At 47.6% G+C, this 17,603-nt stretch overlaps 1 protein-coding gene across 5 annotated transcripts in view; it reads left to right on the top strand.

Annotated features, from left to right (window-relative positions):
- Fank1 (fibronectin type III and ankyrin repeat domains 1) overlaps positions 1–17,603 on the top strand; it is a 73,124-nt gene that overhangs the window by 39,788 nt on the left and 15,733 nt on the right. For all 5 annotated transcript variants that reach the window (XM_090345629.1, XM_090345630.1, XM_090345628.1 and 2 more), the window contains exons 2-3: positions 3,753–3,930; positions 12,165–12,289. In XM_090345629.1, coding sequence (XP_090201755.1) covers positions 3,753–3,930; positions 12,165–12,289 — 303 coding nt within the window. The remainder of the gene's footprint in view (positions 1–3,752; positions 3,931–12,164; positions 12,290–17,603) is intronic.

Raw genomic sequence — 17,603 nt, 5'->3', positions numbered from 1 at the left:
ACAATACAGGTTAATGATGGATTAAACACACCTATCAGATTGCTCTAGTTTAATGGGAAAGAAAAATAAAAGCTTAACTCACTCTCCCTTGCCAACCTAGAAGTATTGCTGACATTTTGCTCTAACCTGCTCAGATCATCTGTTCCTGTCCCGGTCATCCAGAGCCGGCCCAGCATTAACACTTTCCTCCAAAAGGTGCTTCTTACCTAAGAGAGCATTTGCATCTTGCTAAACTTTGCATCAAGTAGGAGATGACACAGGGGTTATTGGTGGTCGATGTATCAAGTGTCAGTGCTCCTGGGAAAATGTGCCCAAGTCAGGTGACCCACTGCTGGGTGGGGGGAATCTCACCAAGCAAGAGGCCATGGTGCCAGTGCATTGGTGGGGAGTAATAATGGATCTTTTCAAACTTCCACCATGTCACGGGAATCTGTACGGGATCTGGAGGGGTGAAGACACGCAGTGAAGTCCCTGCTCTGTCATGAGCCCGCAGCTACAAGTGGCACATAGACGGGACTGGGGCATGGCCATGGCCATGGCTGTTTGATGCTAGGCTCGCTGACGGAGATCTCGTATGTCTGTACATTGACTAGTGAGGAAGAAGGCATGGGAGAGCCTCGTGTTCCTGGGAATGCTGAAGTTCTCCAGCACCTCTTAGAAATTCACAGTGAGCATTCTGGGTTCCCTTTGAGACCTGGCATTCATTTACAAGTCCTGGACTGTCATGACTTCCAATGGGACTTTAGGCCATAATGGTCTCAGAGTCGGCCTCTAGTGCCAGCACGGTGCTCTGTTAGTCTACCAGTCCTGTGCAGCATGGTGTCATGATGTGACTGGGAGAGTCACTGCATTTACCAGCCAGGATGCCAGGGTGAGATCTCTCATTCTTGCCAAGAAAACCAGGAGCCCTATAAGAGCAATGAGTAATTTAAATAGTTATTCTCAGAGACTAGTATTTCAAGCCTACCAAAATGATGGCCAAGACACTCACAAACCCAACTCTACCATATATGTCAGAACATTTTGCTACACATGTCGAAAGTTTACTTCATAAAGAAATAAAACCTTAACCAGGTGATAGTGGCAGATGTCTGTCATCCTCACAACTCTGAATACAGAGGTTGGGAGATCAAGATTCCAGCCAGCCTAGAAAAGGGTCCATGAGATCTTCTATCAACAGAAAAGGCTGGACATGATGGCACACACATGTTCTCCAAGCTATAGGGGAAGCAGGAATAGAGGCACCACCATTCAGGTTGATGTGAGCAAAAAGTTAGCAAAAAGGGCTGGAGGTATGGCTCAAGCAGTAGAGCCAATAGAAATCCCTAACTTAAACCTCTAATATTGCCCTACCCAAACAAACAAAATGCACCAAACAGTCTTACAGACACGGTGATGTTGACGCCCTGCCAGCCTGCCAGCCTGCCAGCAGGGGAGGGGCGTGTTGGGGTGCACCAGTTCCCTCAGCGATGTCAGCCTGACTGTGCAGTACGTGTTCATAAACGGTGCTGCTATATGGTGAGATTTATGGAACAGTCTAGTAATAGTATTATCTTTTTTGTAGACTGCGTTACCCCCCATTGGAGATTTATCTATGTCCATGCATATAGAATTAGTTCTGTTTAGCTACTGTAAGGGATTTCACAGCATGAAAATGATTACAATTTATATACCTTTTACATGTGATTTAAGTATCATAAACACTTTGAGATCCATGTTTTGACTCTATTTCAAACCAATGTATTAAAACTCAGGTCTATCCAGTTCTTCCATGCTTCCTATAAGTGTTTGAAAAATAAAGTTAGGGAATTTACAGTCTGTCTCCCTGGCCTGACTTGTCTCTGGGTCTCACTGCAAAAGAAATGTTGGCCCTGCAGACTTGGGGCGGGCAGAATCAGGGCTGCTCTGACTTTCTCACTGGGGCCATTTGCTGGAGCCCCTGGAGTCTGTAGAGAGTCAGGAGCCAGTTTTGTGGACTCTTGTCTCAAGAGAAATACAAAACCCTTTTTGGGTAATCAATGTGGTAAATCAAAGATATAGTCGAGGCCTAAAATGCACTGAGATGCAGGGAAAGATTTCAAAAAGAGTAGAAGACATAGGCATAGAAATTTGAGAAACTCAAACACAGCAGGAAGATCTATCTGTCTGTCTGTCTATCTATCTATCTATCTATCTATCTATCTATCTATCTATCTACCTACCTACCTATCTGGGACACTACATGACAACAACCTGGCATAGCCTGTCTAGAAGTGGAACACTGCATGGTTTTCTCTGTATCTTAGTTTCTTGTTCAATGGTACATCAGAAAGATCATCTCAAAGCATCTAACATCAAACAAGTTCCTTTGTAAAGGCTCTGTATTACTATATATTTTGGACATGTTGTGGTTTATGTGCCCATTTTCTTATTAACAGCTCATTTTTGGTTTGTGAACTGCAGATGACTTGAGTACTCAATGTTCTTGTGTTGTGTGTGTGTGTGTGATGTGTGTGTGTGTTGTGTGTAGGTGTGTGTATGTGTGTGATGTGTGTGTGTGTTGTGTGTGTAGGTGTGTGTATGTGTGTGTATGTATGTGTGTGTGTGATGTGTGTGTATGCATGCTCCTACCAAGGTTTGAACTCAGTGCCTCTACATTTGCTTTTTTTCCCTAAAGATTGGTGCTCTACCACTTAAGCCACACCTCTGGCCTTTTGCTGGTTAATTGGAGATAAGAGTCTCTCGATTTTATATGCCCTAATTAGCTCTGAACCTCAGCTTTTGGATTTCAGCCTCCGAAGTCGCTAGGATTACAGGCGTGAACAACCAGTGCTGGCTCTGTTTCCCTTTTAGCTTTCTCAAGAGGCTGCAGTTTAAGAAGAAAAGAATGACAAGAATGCGAAACAGGTCCTGTGTAGGGTGTGAGGGGTGAGATTGAGCAGAGAGTGCCAGGAGATGGACAGGGCCTGTGTGCGTTGGGATACTGGACACAAGGAAGCTCTGTGCAGATGACTTTGGAAGGAGGAAGGGAGGGAGAGTGCTGGAGGGGACACTGACCACAGCACACTGTATGCACATATAGACATGCCAAATGAAAACCTCTTGAGCAACTAACTGATGCTAATTGAAATGTAGAAATAAGGCTCTGGCCAGTGCATGGAAGTATGTACTCCAATACTCTCACTTCCAGTTACAATGATAACCCTTGGAGGTGTCTGACTCGATTTACAGCTCATTGGTGCTGATTTCTGGAAAGACCAGGGAATCTGGGAGTCCGTCCCTGTGTCACATGGACTGCCTGCTCTGCTGTTCTGTGCACTGCTCATCTCTTACCTTGGTTGGGATTAGACTTTGTTTTTATGTTTGCCTTGGTTAGACATTGCTTCCCCCGCTCCTTGGTTAGTTTGTAAAAGCTTTTCATATAGATAAAATGTCAACCCTTTGGCATCTGTGTTACAAAGGTTGTCTCTTGGCTGTACTGAGTCAGATTGCTGAAAGATTCAAATAGTAAACAGATTCAGCAGCTGAAAGAACAAGCTGGTTGGTGGTTATGTTCATCTCCATTGGGAGAGCCGGGGAGTGGGGGCGATCCCCGTGGTATGGCATGGCATGGTCCCCTGTGCAACAGTGCGGGGCTTAGTGTGCTGGCCCGGGCTCACATCCCCTCAGCCCTGTCTGTGTGCCAGAGGTGAGGTAGCAGTCAGATCCCTGTGCGCCTAGAACCCACTCAGCTGGACCTGGGGTCCTAAACTCCCATGTCATTCTCTTTTTAGAAATCACACCATCGTTAAAGCCTCATCCACCAGTCGTGGGCAAAGTGACTCATCATAGCATCGAGTTGTACTGGGATCTGGAGAGGACAATGAAGAGGCAGGGACCTCAGGACCAGTGGCCCAGGTTCTCAATTGAAGAGGAGGACCCCAAAGTGCACAGTTACGGTATCATTTATACGTAGGTGCAAGTCGAGTTGCTTACTGCTATGTGTCAACCTCCTGGGGATCCAGAATGATTCCCGTTCTCTCTAAAAAGCGGGGCTAGGCTCAAATGGACGAAAGGAATGTGTCTGTATCATTCACATTCATGCTTTTTTATGGAATATAATTTTTAGAAAGTAAGCATGAACAATAACTTTGAAATTAAACTTCACATACTTCTGACACTGTCTTTGACTTCTGAAGTAGTCTAAGCAATTGTGTGTGTGTGTGTGTGTGTGTACGTATGTACACATGTGTGTATGTACACATGTGTGTGCCAATCCTGGGACTTAAACTCAGGCCTGGTGCTGTCTCTGAGCTGCTTTTGCCAAGGATAGCATTCTACCACCCGAGCCACAGCTCTGTGTTTTTTTCTGGCTTTTGTGGTGATTAATTGTAGATAAGAGTCTCACAGACTTTCCTACCCAGGCTGACTTTGAACTTCTACCCTCAGATCTTAACCTCCTGATCAGCTAGGATTACAGGCATGAGCCACCAGCGCTTGGCTAATGGTACTTTTAAACAATACACAATGGCATTCTATGCTGCCATCAGAAAGAACAACATTGCCCCATTTGTAAGAAAATGGAAAGACTTGGAAAAAAATGATATTAAGTGAAGTAAGCCAGACCCAAAGGAACATAGGCTCAATGGTTTCCCTCATTTGTAATAATTAGTACACACCTAGGACTCTCCTAGAAGAGGATTACAACAGCACAAAACCTAGATACATAAGGCCATATAGGATGAGGCTAAATGAAAGGATCTCCAGCATATGGAAACAAGAGCTTTATCTTGTGTGATTGTTGTTCTTAATGTACTTACTATGTTATTTCTCTTCTCTTTTGTTGCCCTTTGGTTAATCTCATATTGTTACAGTATCTGACTTTGTTACCTGGCATATCTTATATACGTTTATTTGTTTGAAATAGGAAAGGGAAGGGGGAAAACAAGATGATTGGGAGGGGGTTGGAGGAATGAAATTGGGACAAAAACATGAGAAGGGGTATCAATGTGTGAGAAGTAATGCACTTACTACCTGGTGAATGTAACTGTAACCCTCTATATATTACAATAAAAAAAATGTAGGGACGGGAGCTGGCCATGGTGGCTCACACCTGTAATCCTGGCTACTCAGGAGGCTGAGATTTGAGGATCAAGGTTCAAAGCTAGCCTGGGGACAAAAGAGCCCGAGACTCTTATCTCCTATTAACCGCCAGGAAACCAGAAGTGGTGCTGTGGCTCAAGTGGTAGAGTGATAGCCTTGAGCTGAAGAGTTCAGGAACAGGGTTCAGGTCTAGAGTTCAAGCTCCACGACCTACCAAAAAAAATGTAGTGACAAGAATGAAAACTACTTTCCTGAAGTTAAATGAGGATTCCCATCAAGTTGTTTTATTTCTGTAGATGGGTCTGGACCTGTGTATCTGCTTTGACCAACTGTTTGCATCTCTTGTCATATGTCAAGATGTCCTATGTCCTATGTAAACTCTTTCTGACCAAATTGGTCACTTAGCCTGGAGCAGGCCAGGGTGGCTCCTAGATGAGGAGTTTACTCATAGATTTCTTTTGAATGTGTTTCCTTGGATTTTAATTGGCTGGTTCCTTCCCAGCATGCAAGTTTCCGATGAACCTTCCCCTTCTCACTGCGATTCTCCCTCCCTCCGCCAGGTGGCTCCATCTGGTTAAGACCTCATCTGAGCTCTCTCTCTGGAGCTACCTCACTTGTTTGCTGGCTTCTGTTCTGTCTCTTCGCCAGTATCCAAAGTGTCCGAGGCAGGACAGACCATTGAACATGCATAGATCGCTAGCCCCAGCCCCTAGGCAGTGCCGGCTGGTGAGGGGTTGTACGCAGAGTAAATGCGTCGGTAGGAGAGACCAACAGGTCACTCTTAGTCTTTATTTCAGGGCTGACCCCCTCTTTCCCTGGCAGCTTTGCCAAGTGACTCTGTTTCAATGATTCAGGAACACCAGAAAGGAGGTAGAGGTATGGTCTTGACTGTCCTTGTGGTGTGAAATAATCTTGAGAAGTTTGCCTGTGTGCCTCTCCTTGCTTCCTACCCCATGGATGAAGCGTCTTCAGCAGTATATTAGCACTGGTGTAGTCAGAACACAAGCATTCTGTCACTGCGCTGAGGTGGGCTGTGGGATGTAACCCAGGTGGTCCACCTCTGCCAACTGTGCCGGCATCCCTGGTCACCTTCCATGCACCCATACCACACAACACACATGCGCACATCACACACACACACACACACACACACACACACACACACACACCCCACAGATACACCATGCACACACACACACAACCCACATAGGTACCACCTACACACCACACATTCCACACACATGCACCCATACCACACAACACACACATGCACATCCCCCCCCACCCCACAGATACACCATGCACACACACACACACAACCCACATAGATACCACCTACACACCACACATTCCACACACATGCACCCATATCACACAACACACACATGCACATCACACACACACACACACACATACTACATACATAGGCACATGTGCCCACATACACGTACTTTACCTATTGCCTGAATGATAATATCCCTGATATCCCTGAGAATTCAGAAACATTTCTCTATACCAAAAAAATTGCTAAAATTATAGCTACCATGAGAAAATAATTCATGACTTGACTACTCCCCAAATGTTATTTTAACCACGTCATGTCTGCAAAGTAGTTTCAATCTCAAGCCCGGACAATGACATTTTAAGTATTTCTCTAGTGAAATATGTCATTTCCTTCCCCACTTCCTTCTCTTGCAAGTTGTTCTTAGTCACAGGACGGAGGCCACCAGAGGTATTCCTTTTCTGAACCATTTGCTTTTGCTTTGTGGCTGGCCAGATAGACAGAAATGGCAGCCATGTGAACCTGCCTTAGCCTGGTTTGTGTCCACATCATTTATCTTCTGCCCTCACCTCTGGCTGCCATGATGCCAGAGGTCATCTTGGAAGATGGCCTGGCATTGTATAGCCTGTAGCGATGCCTGCAGCTCCCAGGGCTGTGGTGAATGGCCCTTGGAGAATTACGCAGCACAAGTCTGACGCTAGGTGGCAGAAGCAGACTGTAGCAGCCTTCACCTGGTTTGCTTCCTGTGTCACTTTCTCTAGTTATCATTTGAAGGAGCAAATGTCTGTCTTCAGACAAGTGATTATCTAGACTATCTAACATTGGGCTCTGCAGGAAGAGCTTCTTCCTGGCTTGTCACTTTCTATGCCTCTTTGTCACCTTCTGTGCCTCTTTGTCACCAGCATATCTTGAATGGCTCCTTTGGTGTTTGCCAGAGGCTTGCCTCCATGGCGCCAAGGAGCTAATCATCTAGTTTTATGAATTTGCCTTTTCTAAAGGCCTTCCATGACCTTTAAGAGATAGGGCAGTTTACTCCATCAGGACACAAGCTCCTTCTGCATTTCAGACCCACAGGTTGGCCTGGCTCCTCTTCCAGTCTTCCAGTGTCTTCTATTACTTCATTTTATCTCATAGGTGTGTGTGTGTGTGTGTGTGTGTGTGTGTGTGTGTGTGTGTGTGTGTGTGTGTGTGTGTGACAGAGAGAGAAAGAGAGAGAGAGAGAGAGAGAGAGAGAGAGAGAGAGAGAGAGAGAGAGAGAGAGAGAGAGAGAGAGAGAGAGAGAGAGAGAGAGAGAGAATGCCAATTCTGAAGTGTGGGCCTAGGTGCTCTTCCTTAGCTTTTTTGCTCAAGGATGGATGGTACTCTACCACTTGAGTTATGCGTCTGGTTAGTTAGAGATTAACGTCTCATAGACTTCCCTGCCCAACCTAGCTTCAAGCCTTGATCTTCAGATCCCAGCCTCCTGAGCAGCTTGGCATGAGCTGCTGGCACTAGAATGCTTTTCTTTTAAACCTTTTTATGGGATGATTTGCAGGGGGTCTCTTTTGCCGGGCAGACAAAGGTCAAATTCTTAGGTCAGACATTGTTGCCCTTCATAGTTGGCCTAACCCAGTCTATCTGTGGCTTCCTACCCTGCTCTGCCCTCCCTTCCTCCCTCCCTCTTCTCCCCCCCTGCATTTCTTCTCTGTCTGTCTTCTCAGCATAAATCCTTCATTCAGATCTACTTCCTATTCTTTGAATATGACCTGACCTTTTCTGCACGTGTGCTTCTGTCTTCTGCCTGTTCAGATTCCCTCACCCTATCCTTTTTCTGCCTCCTCTGAGAGCTGTCCCCACTGTTCTCCCCACATGCCTGTGGTGACAGGTGCTCATAGTGTGCATTGTACCCATTCCATTATGTGAGCACTGAGTCACCACTATGTGTCAGATGAGGACAGACATGCTGAGGAAGGCAAATTGTACAAAGTACACATAAGTAGAAATATGTGGCATGTCCAATGGTAATATATCCAAAGAGATAAAGCATAGGAAAAGGTGGGAGTGTGGGCTGGAGGAGGGTAAATATTCACTGAGAAAGAAGGGATGGAGGTAGAGAGGAAGGGGTGAGATCAAGGAGGTAACCATGTGAGCCTGGGTTATCCAGAAAACTGAGGAGGGGCATGGTCTGGCCTGTGCTTTATGAGCCTCCCTGGCTGCTGGCAGATCTGGGACTGTAGGAGGCAGGGCAGTGGAAGCATTGAGGACTAATTAGGCAACATTTGCAGTAATTGAGGTGGGAGATCACAGAACAGTGTGAGAAGGGCTTGATCACAAGATGGTCTAAAGATAGATTTAAAAATCTGTTAGTGTAGCAGGCATACAGCTCCTCAGGAAGCTGAGGCAGTAAGATCATGTGAGCCTACAAGTTTGGTGCCATCCCGCACAACTTAATGAGGCCTGGTCTCAGAAATATAATCACGAGGTAGATATTAGCTAGAAGAAGGTAGCCAAGGGACATTCACGGAACAAAACCAACTCAAATACAGCCCAGATCTGTGCTCCCATGCCCATAGAACCCACCTGCTCCTGAGCACGCTATGCCCGGCTGGCATTTTAGGTTTTTTTTTTTGCCAGTCCTCGACTTGAGCTCAGGGCCTGGGCACTGTCCTTGGACTTTCTCAAGGCTAGAGCTCTACCACTTGAGCCTCAGCACCATTTCTGGATTTTTTTTCTATGTATGTGGTACCAAGGAATTGAACCCAGGTCTTTGTGCATGCTAGACAAGCACTCTACCACTAGGCCAAAATCCCTGCCCCCTGGCATTTTAGTTTTTAAAATCTTCTCTTTAGCCCATGAAGTTTTTCGGAATATTTATCCTGGTCTAGGAGCTTTTATTTTTATGGTGAGTGTATTTATATTTACCTTTGCCCAACTATCTATTTCCTTGTTTTCTTGGTTCAGGTATTTTACTTTTCCTTCCTTTTTGGGGTGGTGGTGGTGGATACTGGGGCCACATGGTCTTGCTTAGGTTTTTTGGCTCAAAGCTGGCTCTTGAGCTATACCTACACTTCTGGCTTTTTTCTGGTTACTTGAAGATAAAAATTTCCTAGACTTTCCTGTCCAGGTTGGGCTTCAGGCTGTGATGTGATCCTCACATCTCAGCTTCCTGAGTAGATTACAGATGTGAGCCACCAGCACCCAGCTTCACATTATTTTTAATGTCGCTGAGATCATTTCTTTATTGATTAATTCTCCATCCCCCCTTCTACTGCATGATGTGTTCTGTATTGCTGTGTAACCAGGCACCCCTAGACACATTTGTGCATTGTCTATGATCTGGGGAGCCCGGGGCTGGGCTGGGCTCTGTGCAGTCTTGGAGCCTCTGTGGGGAGTAGGGGAACCCAGTGGCGTCATTCTTGCTCCAAGTGGCTACTGGGACTGCTTTCTCCCCCTTCACAATCTGCCATTTTCCAGTGATTCTGTCACCAACTAGCCTTGCCCCAGAAGGGAGATGGGTCCTTTGACTCGTTAGCTCCCAAGGGAGCCAATGAAGGCCCCTGAAGCCTCGGGTAGTTCAAGCTCAGAGTGGCACCACCATATCCTACAGGAGTGCGGGGACTCTCAGAGGCCAATGAGATGGGCCTTCTCATCTGTCCAACCTCTTTCAGGTGTAGAAATGTGTTCTTCAAGCAAATATAATCTCTCATCACAGCTGAGCAGCAAGGCAGGGCCATGTGGCTCAAGATGCTCCCATGGCTCTGTCGGCACTGAGCCCAAGAAATGATTTAAGTTTTGTGACTGAAGTAACTTGTGGTGAGAAGAAGGGGATCACCAAGTGTTTGGGACTTTATTTCACCTTTAAATTTCTCCTTTTCAATGAATAATGAGAGAGAAAGCAAGGAAAGAGGATGTTAGGGAATGGTCGTGTGGGTCTCCCTATGTCACGACGCACTCTCCCTGGATGTGCCAGCCTTTCCATGGCCTGGGCTCGCCATGACCCTGGTCACTGCCTCTATCGTGTTAGTGTCCTTCTGACCCATGCTCCTTTCTTACACTGCCTCCCAACACATGGCTTCTGTTGGTCATGGAGGATGCTCTCCTGTGCAGAGAGAGAAGCTACGCAGAAAGTTTCAAAGGCCTCCAGGAGACCTACTTCCACTCTCCCTGCTGGTGGGGCTGCTTTCAGGCCTGGCCCTTCAGTTGTCTCTCCTTTATCAGGGAGAGACTGCTTGTCCAGCAGGCTGGGGGGTGACTGGGCAGGTGTGTCTGATTAGTAGGCCAGGTGAGCCACCATGGCTCCCTCCCAGATCTGAAGCCACAGTTTTCAGGTGAACTTCCCCTGGTCACAATGTAAACTCCAACATGGTCATTTCAGCCACTGCAGCTGTCCTTCCTTACTGTCCTGGCCACCCCTCAGTGGAAAGGGCACAACCAACTCCTCCAGTTTGCCTCAGCCCTGAGCTGGTCCACAGCTGCTTCCCTGCCTGGCCTAGCACCTTGTAAGGAGACAACACTAGTCATATTTGTTGAGTCACAAGGAATAGAATTGGTGCATAAATATTTGGGTTTGCCAGAGATATCCTTGAAGTGTTAGCTGTGAATCTCAATGTATGGTTTTGGCCTCTGAAGATCTGCTGAGAATGAAAAGAAAAATGATAGAAACAGAAAAGTAATTTGAGAAAACAACAGAGGGCTTAGAGTAGGTGGAGTTGGTTAAAGTAGTTGAGGGGAGGAGAAGGAAGATGAGGGCTGGAGTGAAAGGGAGAAGAAAAAGCTGGACATGGTATATAGTCTTCTCCAAAATAGAGCCCTTGGCCAGGCACGGGTGGCTCCAGCCTAGAATCCTAGCTCTTCAGGAGGCTAAGAGTGGAGGGGTATGGCTAGAAGCCAGACTGGGCAGAAAGCCCACAAGACTCTCGTCTCCAGTTAATGAGCAAAAACCCAGAAGTAGAGGTGTGTGGCTCAAGTGGTAAAGCACCAGTGCTGAGCAGAAAAGAGCCAAGAAAGATTGCCATGAGTTCAAGCCCCATTCCTGGTAGCCCCACCACCACCAAAAAAAAAGTCTTTGAACTCTGAGGAAAGAAAAAAAATGTTCATTTAGGTTTGAAAATGGGTTAGAATTTAGCTAGATACTGATAAAGACTTTTGGCAGAAAAGGGAACTTGAAGTTTAGAGCAATTTTGGGAAATACATATATAATAAAATATATACTAAAATAATAAAATATAATATATACTTTATATAATACATAATATATGTAACATATAATATACCATATATTATATATTATATACATAATACTCCTGACACCATTGAAGGCCTGTAATCCTGGAATGGGAGCCAGGGAGAGACAGGCCACTGGGTCCCCCCTCAGCAGAGGAACGGCATCTCCCCACATTGTTTTCCAGTGTCCTCTGAGTAGGCACACAGCCAGCTCTACAACTGTCTCTGTCGTTGCTCATTTTGTAGGCTGCAAATGATTATACTACAAATTCTGCTTTCGGGGCGTTGTGTGGCTTTCCATGGCCTGCCTCTCCTCGGGTCTCTACTCTAGAAGTGCTCTGTGGTGGTTGACAGCATGCCTTGGGTAGTGACGTGCTAGAGTTGTTTCTTAGGTTCTGTGTGACCTTTCTGCTGGGCTGGCAGGTGCCCACAAGCAGCAAGTTTTGGTGCATTGGCATCTTTGGGTCCTGGGACAGAGGGACCATGGAGGACCTGAACTTTCTTAAGGAATTCAGCAAACTAGGAGCAGATCTGTCTCGGAGCTGCTCTTGTCCTGTCTCGTCATGGAACCCTGGTTAGGTTCATGGCACTATCAGCCTATGTGTCTCCTCCTGCCTAGGGGATACGCAACCAAGCACGTGGTGGAAGGTCTCGAGCCCAGGACACCGTATAAATTTCGGCTCAAGGTCACCAGCCCCTCTGGAGAATACCAGTACAGCCCAGTCATCTCCGTGTCCACAACCCGTGAGTACCTGCACTTCAATGCTCTTTTAATAGAGACAAGGGAAGACAAGAAGCAAGTTAGAGGTAGAAATGTTCCACCTTTCCATCTTGGTTTTTTTTGTTTTGTTTTTTCTTTGTTGATTTTTCCTTGAATTCAGGCTTCAGTGCTATCTTTTTCTTTCTTTCTTTCTTTTTTAAAGTTAGTGCTCTACCACTTTGCGATTCAGCTCCATTTCCAGTTTTCTGGTGGTTAATTAGAGATAAGAGTCTCGAGCCTGGGTTTGGTGGCTCACGCCTGCAATCCTAGCTACTCAGGAACTGAGATCTGAAGATCAAGGTTCAAAGCTAGCCTGGGCACAAAAGGATCTGAGACTCTTACCTCCAATTAACCTCTAGAAAATAGGAAGTGGGGCTGTGGCTCCGGGGGTAGAGCAGTAGTAGCCTTGAGCTGAAAAGCTCAGGGACAGTGCCCAGGCTGAGTTCAAGCCCCATGACCCACATTTTTTTTTTTTAAGTCTCCTGGACTTCCCCGCCTGGGCTTGCTTCAAACCCTGATCCTCAGATCTCAGCCTCCTGACTAGCTAGGATTATAGGCTTGGGCCACCAGCACCTGGCTGGTGGCTTCCATCTTGAAGCACTGTGATAATGTTGTTTACTACTTGAGCACAGAGTCCTAAGAGAAGTGCAACCATGCATTCACATCAGAACGGTTTTGAGACAGGACTGCTTGCCTGTGGCTACTGGGCACAGCGTGGCTGAGGAGATCTGCTCAGTCGGATCCACTCTGGGCAGCCACAGTGGATATGCACTGGCTGGTCAGAGACGGCTGACTCCTGGGGTACAGAAAAGAAGCAACAGCACCATAGGGAAGGGATCCCCGCAGAAGGGGTGCCCAGAGAGGCACCAGCGCACCAGTGCCTCCAGCCACATCCGTCTCTGCCTGGTTCTGTGTTATTTCCTTAGATGGATGTTTTGCAGCATCTCAAAGCTGAGAGCGTCCAGGGCTCCCATTTGAGCTGGAAATCTGCACAGATTAAGATGGTCAGAGACTCCCTTTGTGCCTCCCTCCCTGACTGCACAGGTGAGGGGTTTTGTAGGCAGCACAAAGGAAACCTTGGTTTTGTGAGTAAAGCGCTTTCTCATTTTTAATGTGCCATTGGCTTCTTAGATACGTTTTCTCCAGCTTTCAGTTGGGTCTGTTAGATCCTTTTTGTGCACATTCTTGTGAGGAGTAGAGATAATTCTGATTTTGAGTTACCCCGTCTTACCTTCAGCCACAAATGTGACAGGATGGTATTGGAGCTTAGGGTAGTGAACTGTGAGCTGAGCTAGAGCTGAGTGGAGCCCTTCACTCTCAGCAGTTGTGGAAAAAAAAAGTCCTTTCAGAGTAGACCTTTAAAGCAAAATGGTCAGGCGTGGTGCTGAAGATTGGGCAGGAGGCCTGTTCTTTCATCTGGTGATGCTGCAAGCATTGGCTTTTGTGTGGAAAATATTTGGGACTCAGAGTGCTCAGGAGGAAGAAAGAAGTCAGAGAAAGCAGCGAAGTAGGATTAAGTGTTTCGTGTGCAGAGAGGAAGGCAAAGCAGAGGCTGGTGTTGGAACAGTCTCTACAGGAAGCTGGCCAGGCTGTGTCTCCCCTGCCTCCCGTCCTGCTGCTCTCCCACCTCCAGATCCTCAGCCACTGTCCTGCTCCCTGCCTGGAGCATGGAGTCCCTGCTCTGCCCACTACATACATCTTGCCCAAAGCACTGTGCAGCTGTCCTCTGATTTACTGCAGCTCCTCTCTAGTGTGGAGAAGGTGTGGCCTCCTCCACGACACCTCTGCTCTGTCTTCTCGACTCCTGTCGACACTGTGGGCTCCTGAAGGGTGAGGCCAGCGGTGGGATTTCATGCAGGAGGTCCTCGATGGACGGGAGGGTGAACAAGGAGCCGGGGCCTCCAGGCGAACCAAGTACAAGGAGAAACGCTGGGCTCCTCGGCTTCACTCAAGTCTGTTGAAGGGTCGATCCGCTGCCCAGCAATCAGGGTGTGGACACGTGGGTTCTGTAACCAACTGCTGCAGCGGGCTTCAGGGGGCCACTGGAAGTCACATCCATATCAGGACAGGGCCTTCTGGAGCTTCTAGACAGAGTCCCCAGGGAGTCCGTTGCCACATGGAGGCCTGTGAGGAAGGTGGCCCCCAGCCTAACTGCCCTCCAGCTGCCAATAGCTGTGTCTGCTGCCAGGCAGGCCCACGATCTCTCACCACATCCCGTGGCATTCATGGGACTGTGGGTGGGGTGAGGCCTGGCTGGTGTTGGCCAGCGGTTGGTATGGGGACACTCGCATGTTTCTCTGCAAGGCACAGCCCAAGTTGCCTGAAGCCACCCGGCCAACGGCCATTCTCACCTCCCCGAGCTCCACTGGGTGGAGGGCTGAAGGTCCTTTTCCTCTGGGAGGAGGCCCTTGTCTCTGCGGCTCCCTTGTGCTAACGGTATATTTATAGCATCTGTGCTAAGCAAAAAAAATTAAAATTGCACACATTATACAAAGCAAGTGAAACTGCTTCTGCGAGCTGCTAATTTGCATTCATTTGGGGAGTATTTTAATGAATCACAAAAGCATGTACTTTGTTTGAATAAAGAATGCCCAGCTTTTTTTTTTTTCTTCTCAGGTAAAGTACACTAGGCTCTTGCTTAAATGAGGCATGCAATTTTAATCAGCTGGGCCCTTATAAAAGAAAGAAAAACAGCTGCTACTTGTTAATTGGCAAATATCTTCTCCAATGAGTTCATGATTTATTCACTGCTTTTAATAAAGACCTAAATTCCACCAAGAAAGGTGCTAGCGCCATATACTCTCTGCGGACTCTGCTGCCACCCAGTGCCCGCTTCACAGAGCAACAGCGAGGGTCCAGTGCCAGGACCCTCCTGTCACCCCCCCAAGGGTCCCCAGGGGCCTGTGCACAGGGCATCCTCAGCCCCACAGGAGCAGAGCCCGCCCTCTCACAAAGCACTACACAATCAAGCCCACGCCTGCCTTTTTATTTCCAGATGCAATCATTGATGGCATTCCCTCGGCCACACCTACAAAGGCCAGAAGGGTCCAGGGGTGGCAGGAAGGGAACATTCTACCCAGCCTGGAATTTCCTCTGTTCTTCCTGACTCCTGCCTACAGCGGGAGTAGAAGGACTTGCTCCACTTGGCAAATGAGGGCCCTTTCAATTCTTCTCGGTGTCACTGTGCAGTTCATGCTGAGGCTTCTCTAGGCCTCATCTGCTTCCCAGGGATCCAGTAGAAACTGTACTGCCTTCTTGGGGCAGAGTCTCCTTGGGAAGGAGAGAGAAGCCCTCAGACTTGGTAGATGGAGATGCCTCCTCCCACCGGAAGCCCAGAAGCCAGGACTATGACCGTTCTTCTACGAGGGGTTGCTTTCTCCCTATGATGCATTCCTTTTAGCTCTAGCAGAATGCCAAGACACCCTGCTTGCTTTCTGTTTTATTTTTTCTTGCAAATGCTCCTGTACCTAATATACTTAGGAACTTCCAACGTATTTCCCAGCATCTGCCTGCTGCACGAGCCTCCCGGAAAGGATGTGCTAGGCAGTGCCTCATGGTGCAGGTAAGGCAGGGAGTGCAGGTGGTCAGGATGCTGTGGGTGCTTCCAGAACTTTCCTTCAAGAGGTCGGCATTCTGAAGTTTTAAAAAATATCCTTTATCTTTTAACACTACTTTCCTCTCCCTCCCTCCCTCCCTTCCCCCCCTCTCTCTCCTCCCTCCCTCCCTCTCTCTCTCTCTCTCTCTCTCTCTCTCTCTCTCTCTCTCTCTCTCTCTCTCTCTCTCTCTCTCTCTCTCTCTCTCTCTCTGTGGGATAGAGAATCACACGTACTTAAGATGACTGTGTTCATCTTAGCAAGAATCCATTGAGTTGTTAGACACCTCCAGGCCCGGGACTGCAGTGAAGATCCAGTCGTGAGCTCTGTTGCTGACTCCTAACTGGTTGGCCTAGGGTAACTTGGCATTTCTGAGTCTTGGTTTCATGTCTGGGAGGAGAATTTGCAAAGCATGTAGGAAGTCCTGTGGTAGATAGCTTTTCCACAGGCGACCGACCAGCTGACTTGCTGTTAGTAGCAGCTGGAGTTTGAGTAGATTACAGATGTCTTCCCCTTCTGCGTCATCTGTTATCCACCTCAGAGCTGGCTTGGGAAGGGGCTGGTCTCAACTGGGTGAGTCTGCCCGGTGCCCTTGGGGTACTAAGTGGCATTTATTTCTGGGCTCTGCTAGGATGCCAGCACCACCCCTCACTCACACCCCATTCACCCTCAACTCAAGTTGGGACAACAAAATGACATTGTCCAGTGTCCTTGGCAGTCTGAGCCCTGTTCCTTCCTGCTGGGCTGGGCTGGGATGGGCAGGGGCTCCCTGGACGGCTGGACCAGCCATGGGCCTGGGCCTCAGCTGGTTTCTTGAAGTACTTACATTTCCAGTCTTGGTTTAGAAATATGTGTGGAATGATGAAAAGGAAGCATACGATGGTAAAAAAAAAAGTGCAGAGGTTAGAAAAGCCTAGCCGACAAAATGGTTACAATTGGAGGCTGTTATAACTGGACTTTGACGTGAAAGAAGAAAGGTATCAGCGATGGCATCTTGATGAGGACTCTTCATTCTTCTGGCCCATGGTGCCACATTTCAGAGAGTTCACCCAGTCTCCCTGCCAGAGGTCTCAGGCAGATTCCCAGCTCTCAGGAGCAGAAAGGCAGACTGCTCACCTCTGCGGGATCGGTTACAGGAGGGCGGTTTACCAGTGCGTGTCCACCAGCCCGTCTGGGTGCAGTGCCTTACTGTAGGTATTTTAGGATTTAGAAGAGTAGCAGGCTGAAAGTGGTACACAATGTAAATCAGCAAGGATGGCACCCTCATTCTTTCTGTGACCTGAGTGCTTTAGCATATGACGTGCTTGGAATTTACTCTGGAAGCATTTCTTGAATGAATGGGTGAGCTTGTCCAGTGAGATTATGTAGAGCAGGGGTTGTCAACCGGAATGCCCGTGGAGGCATTTGACAGAGTAAGAGGGGACTGCTCGGCACGGACTGAGCATGAGAATGGGCCAGAGCTGCCAAAGCAGTGATGTCAGATTGCTCTTACCTCCGCCACAGGGATGTGGTAGGGATTTCTGATGGGGCACAATTCACTGTTTCTTTCGCTGTTTAATCATGGTGGTTTCTCAGTTTGAAAGGTTTGTAATGTGCAACCAGTGAAACCACAAATCAATGCTTTGGAAGGTGAGCTGCTTCTCTGTGGCCTTGGTTTTGTGCTCTTATCCAGTTGCCCTGTCTCCTTTTGGCCCCCCCTCATCCT

Source organism: Megascapheus bottae, chromosome 15, assembly GCF_031878675.1.
Source record: "Megascapheus bottae isolate mThoBot1 chromosome 15, mThoBot2.hap1, whole genome shotgun sequence".
NCBI lineage: Eukaryota > Metazoa > Chordata > Mammalia > Rodentia > Geomyidae > Megascapheus > Megascapheus bottae.
The sequence above is the reverse complement of the archived record's forward strand: the minus strand, read 5'-3'. Positions and strand labels throughout refer to the sequence as shown.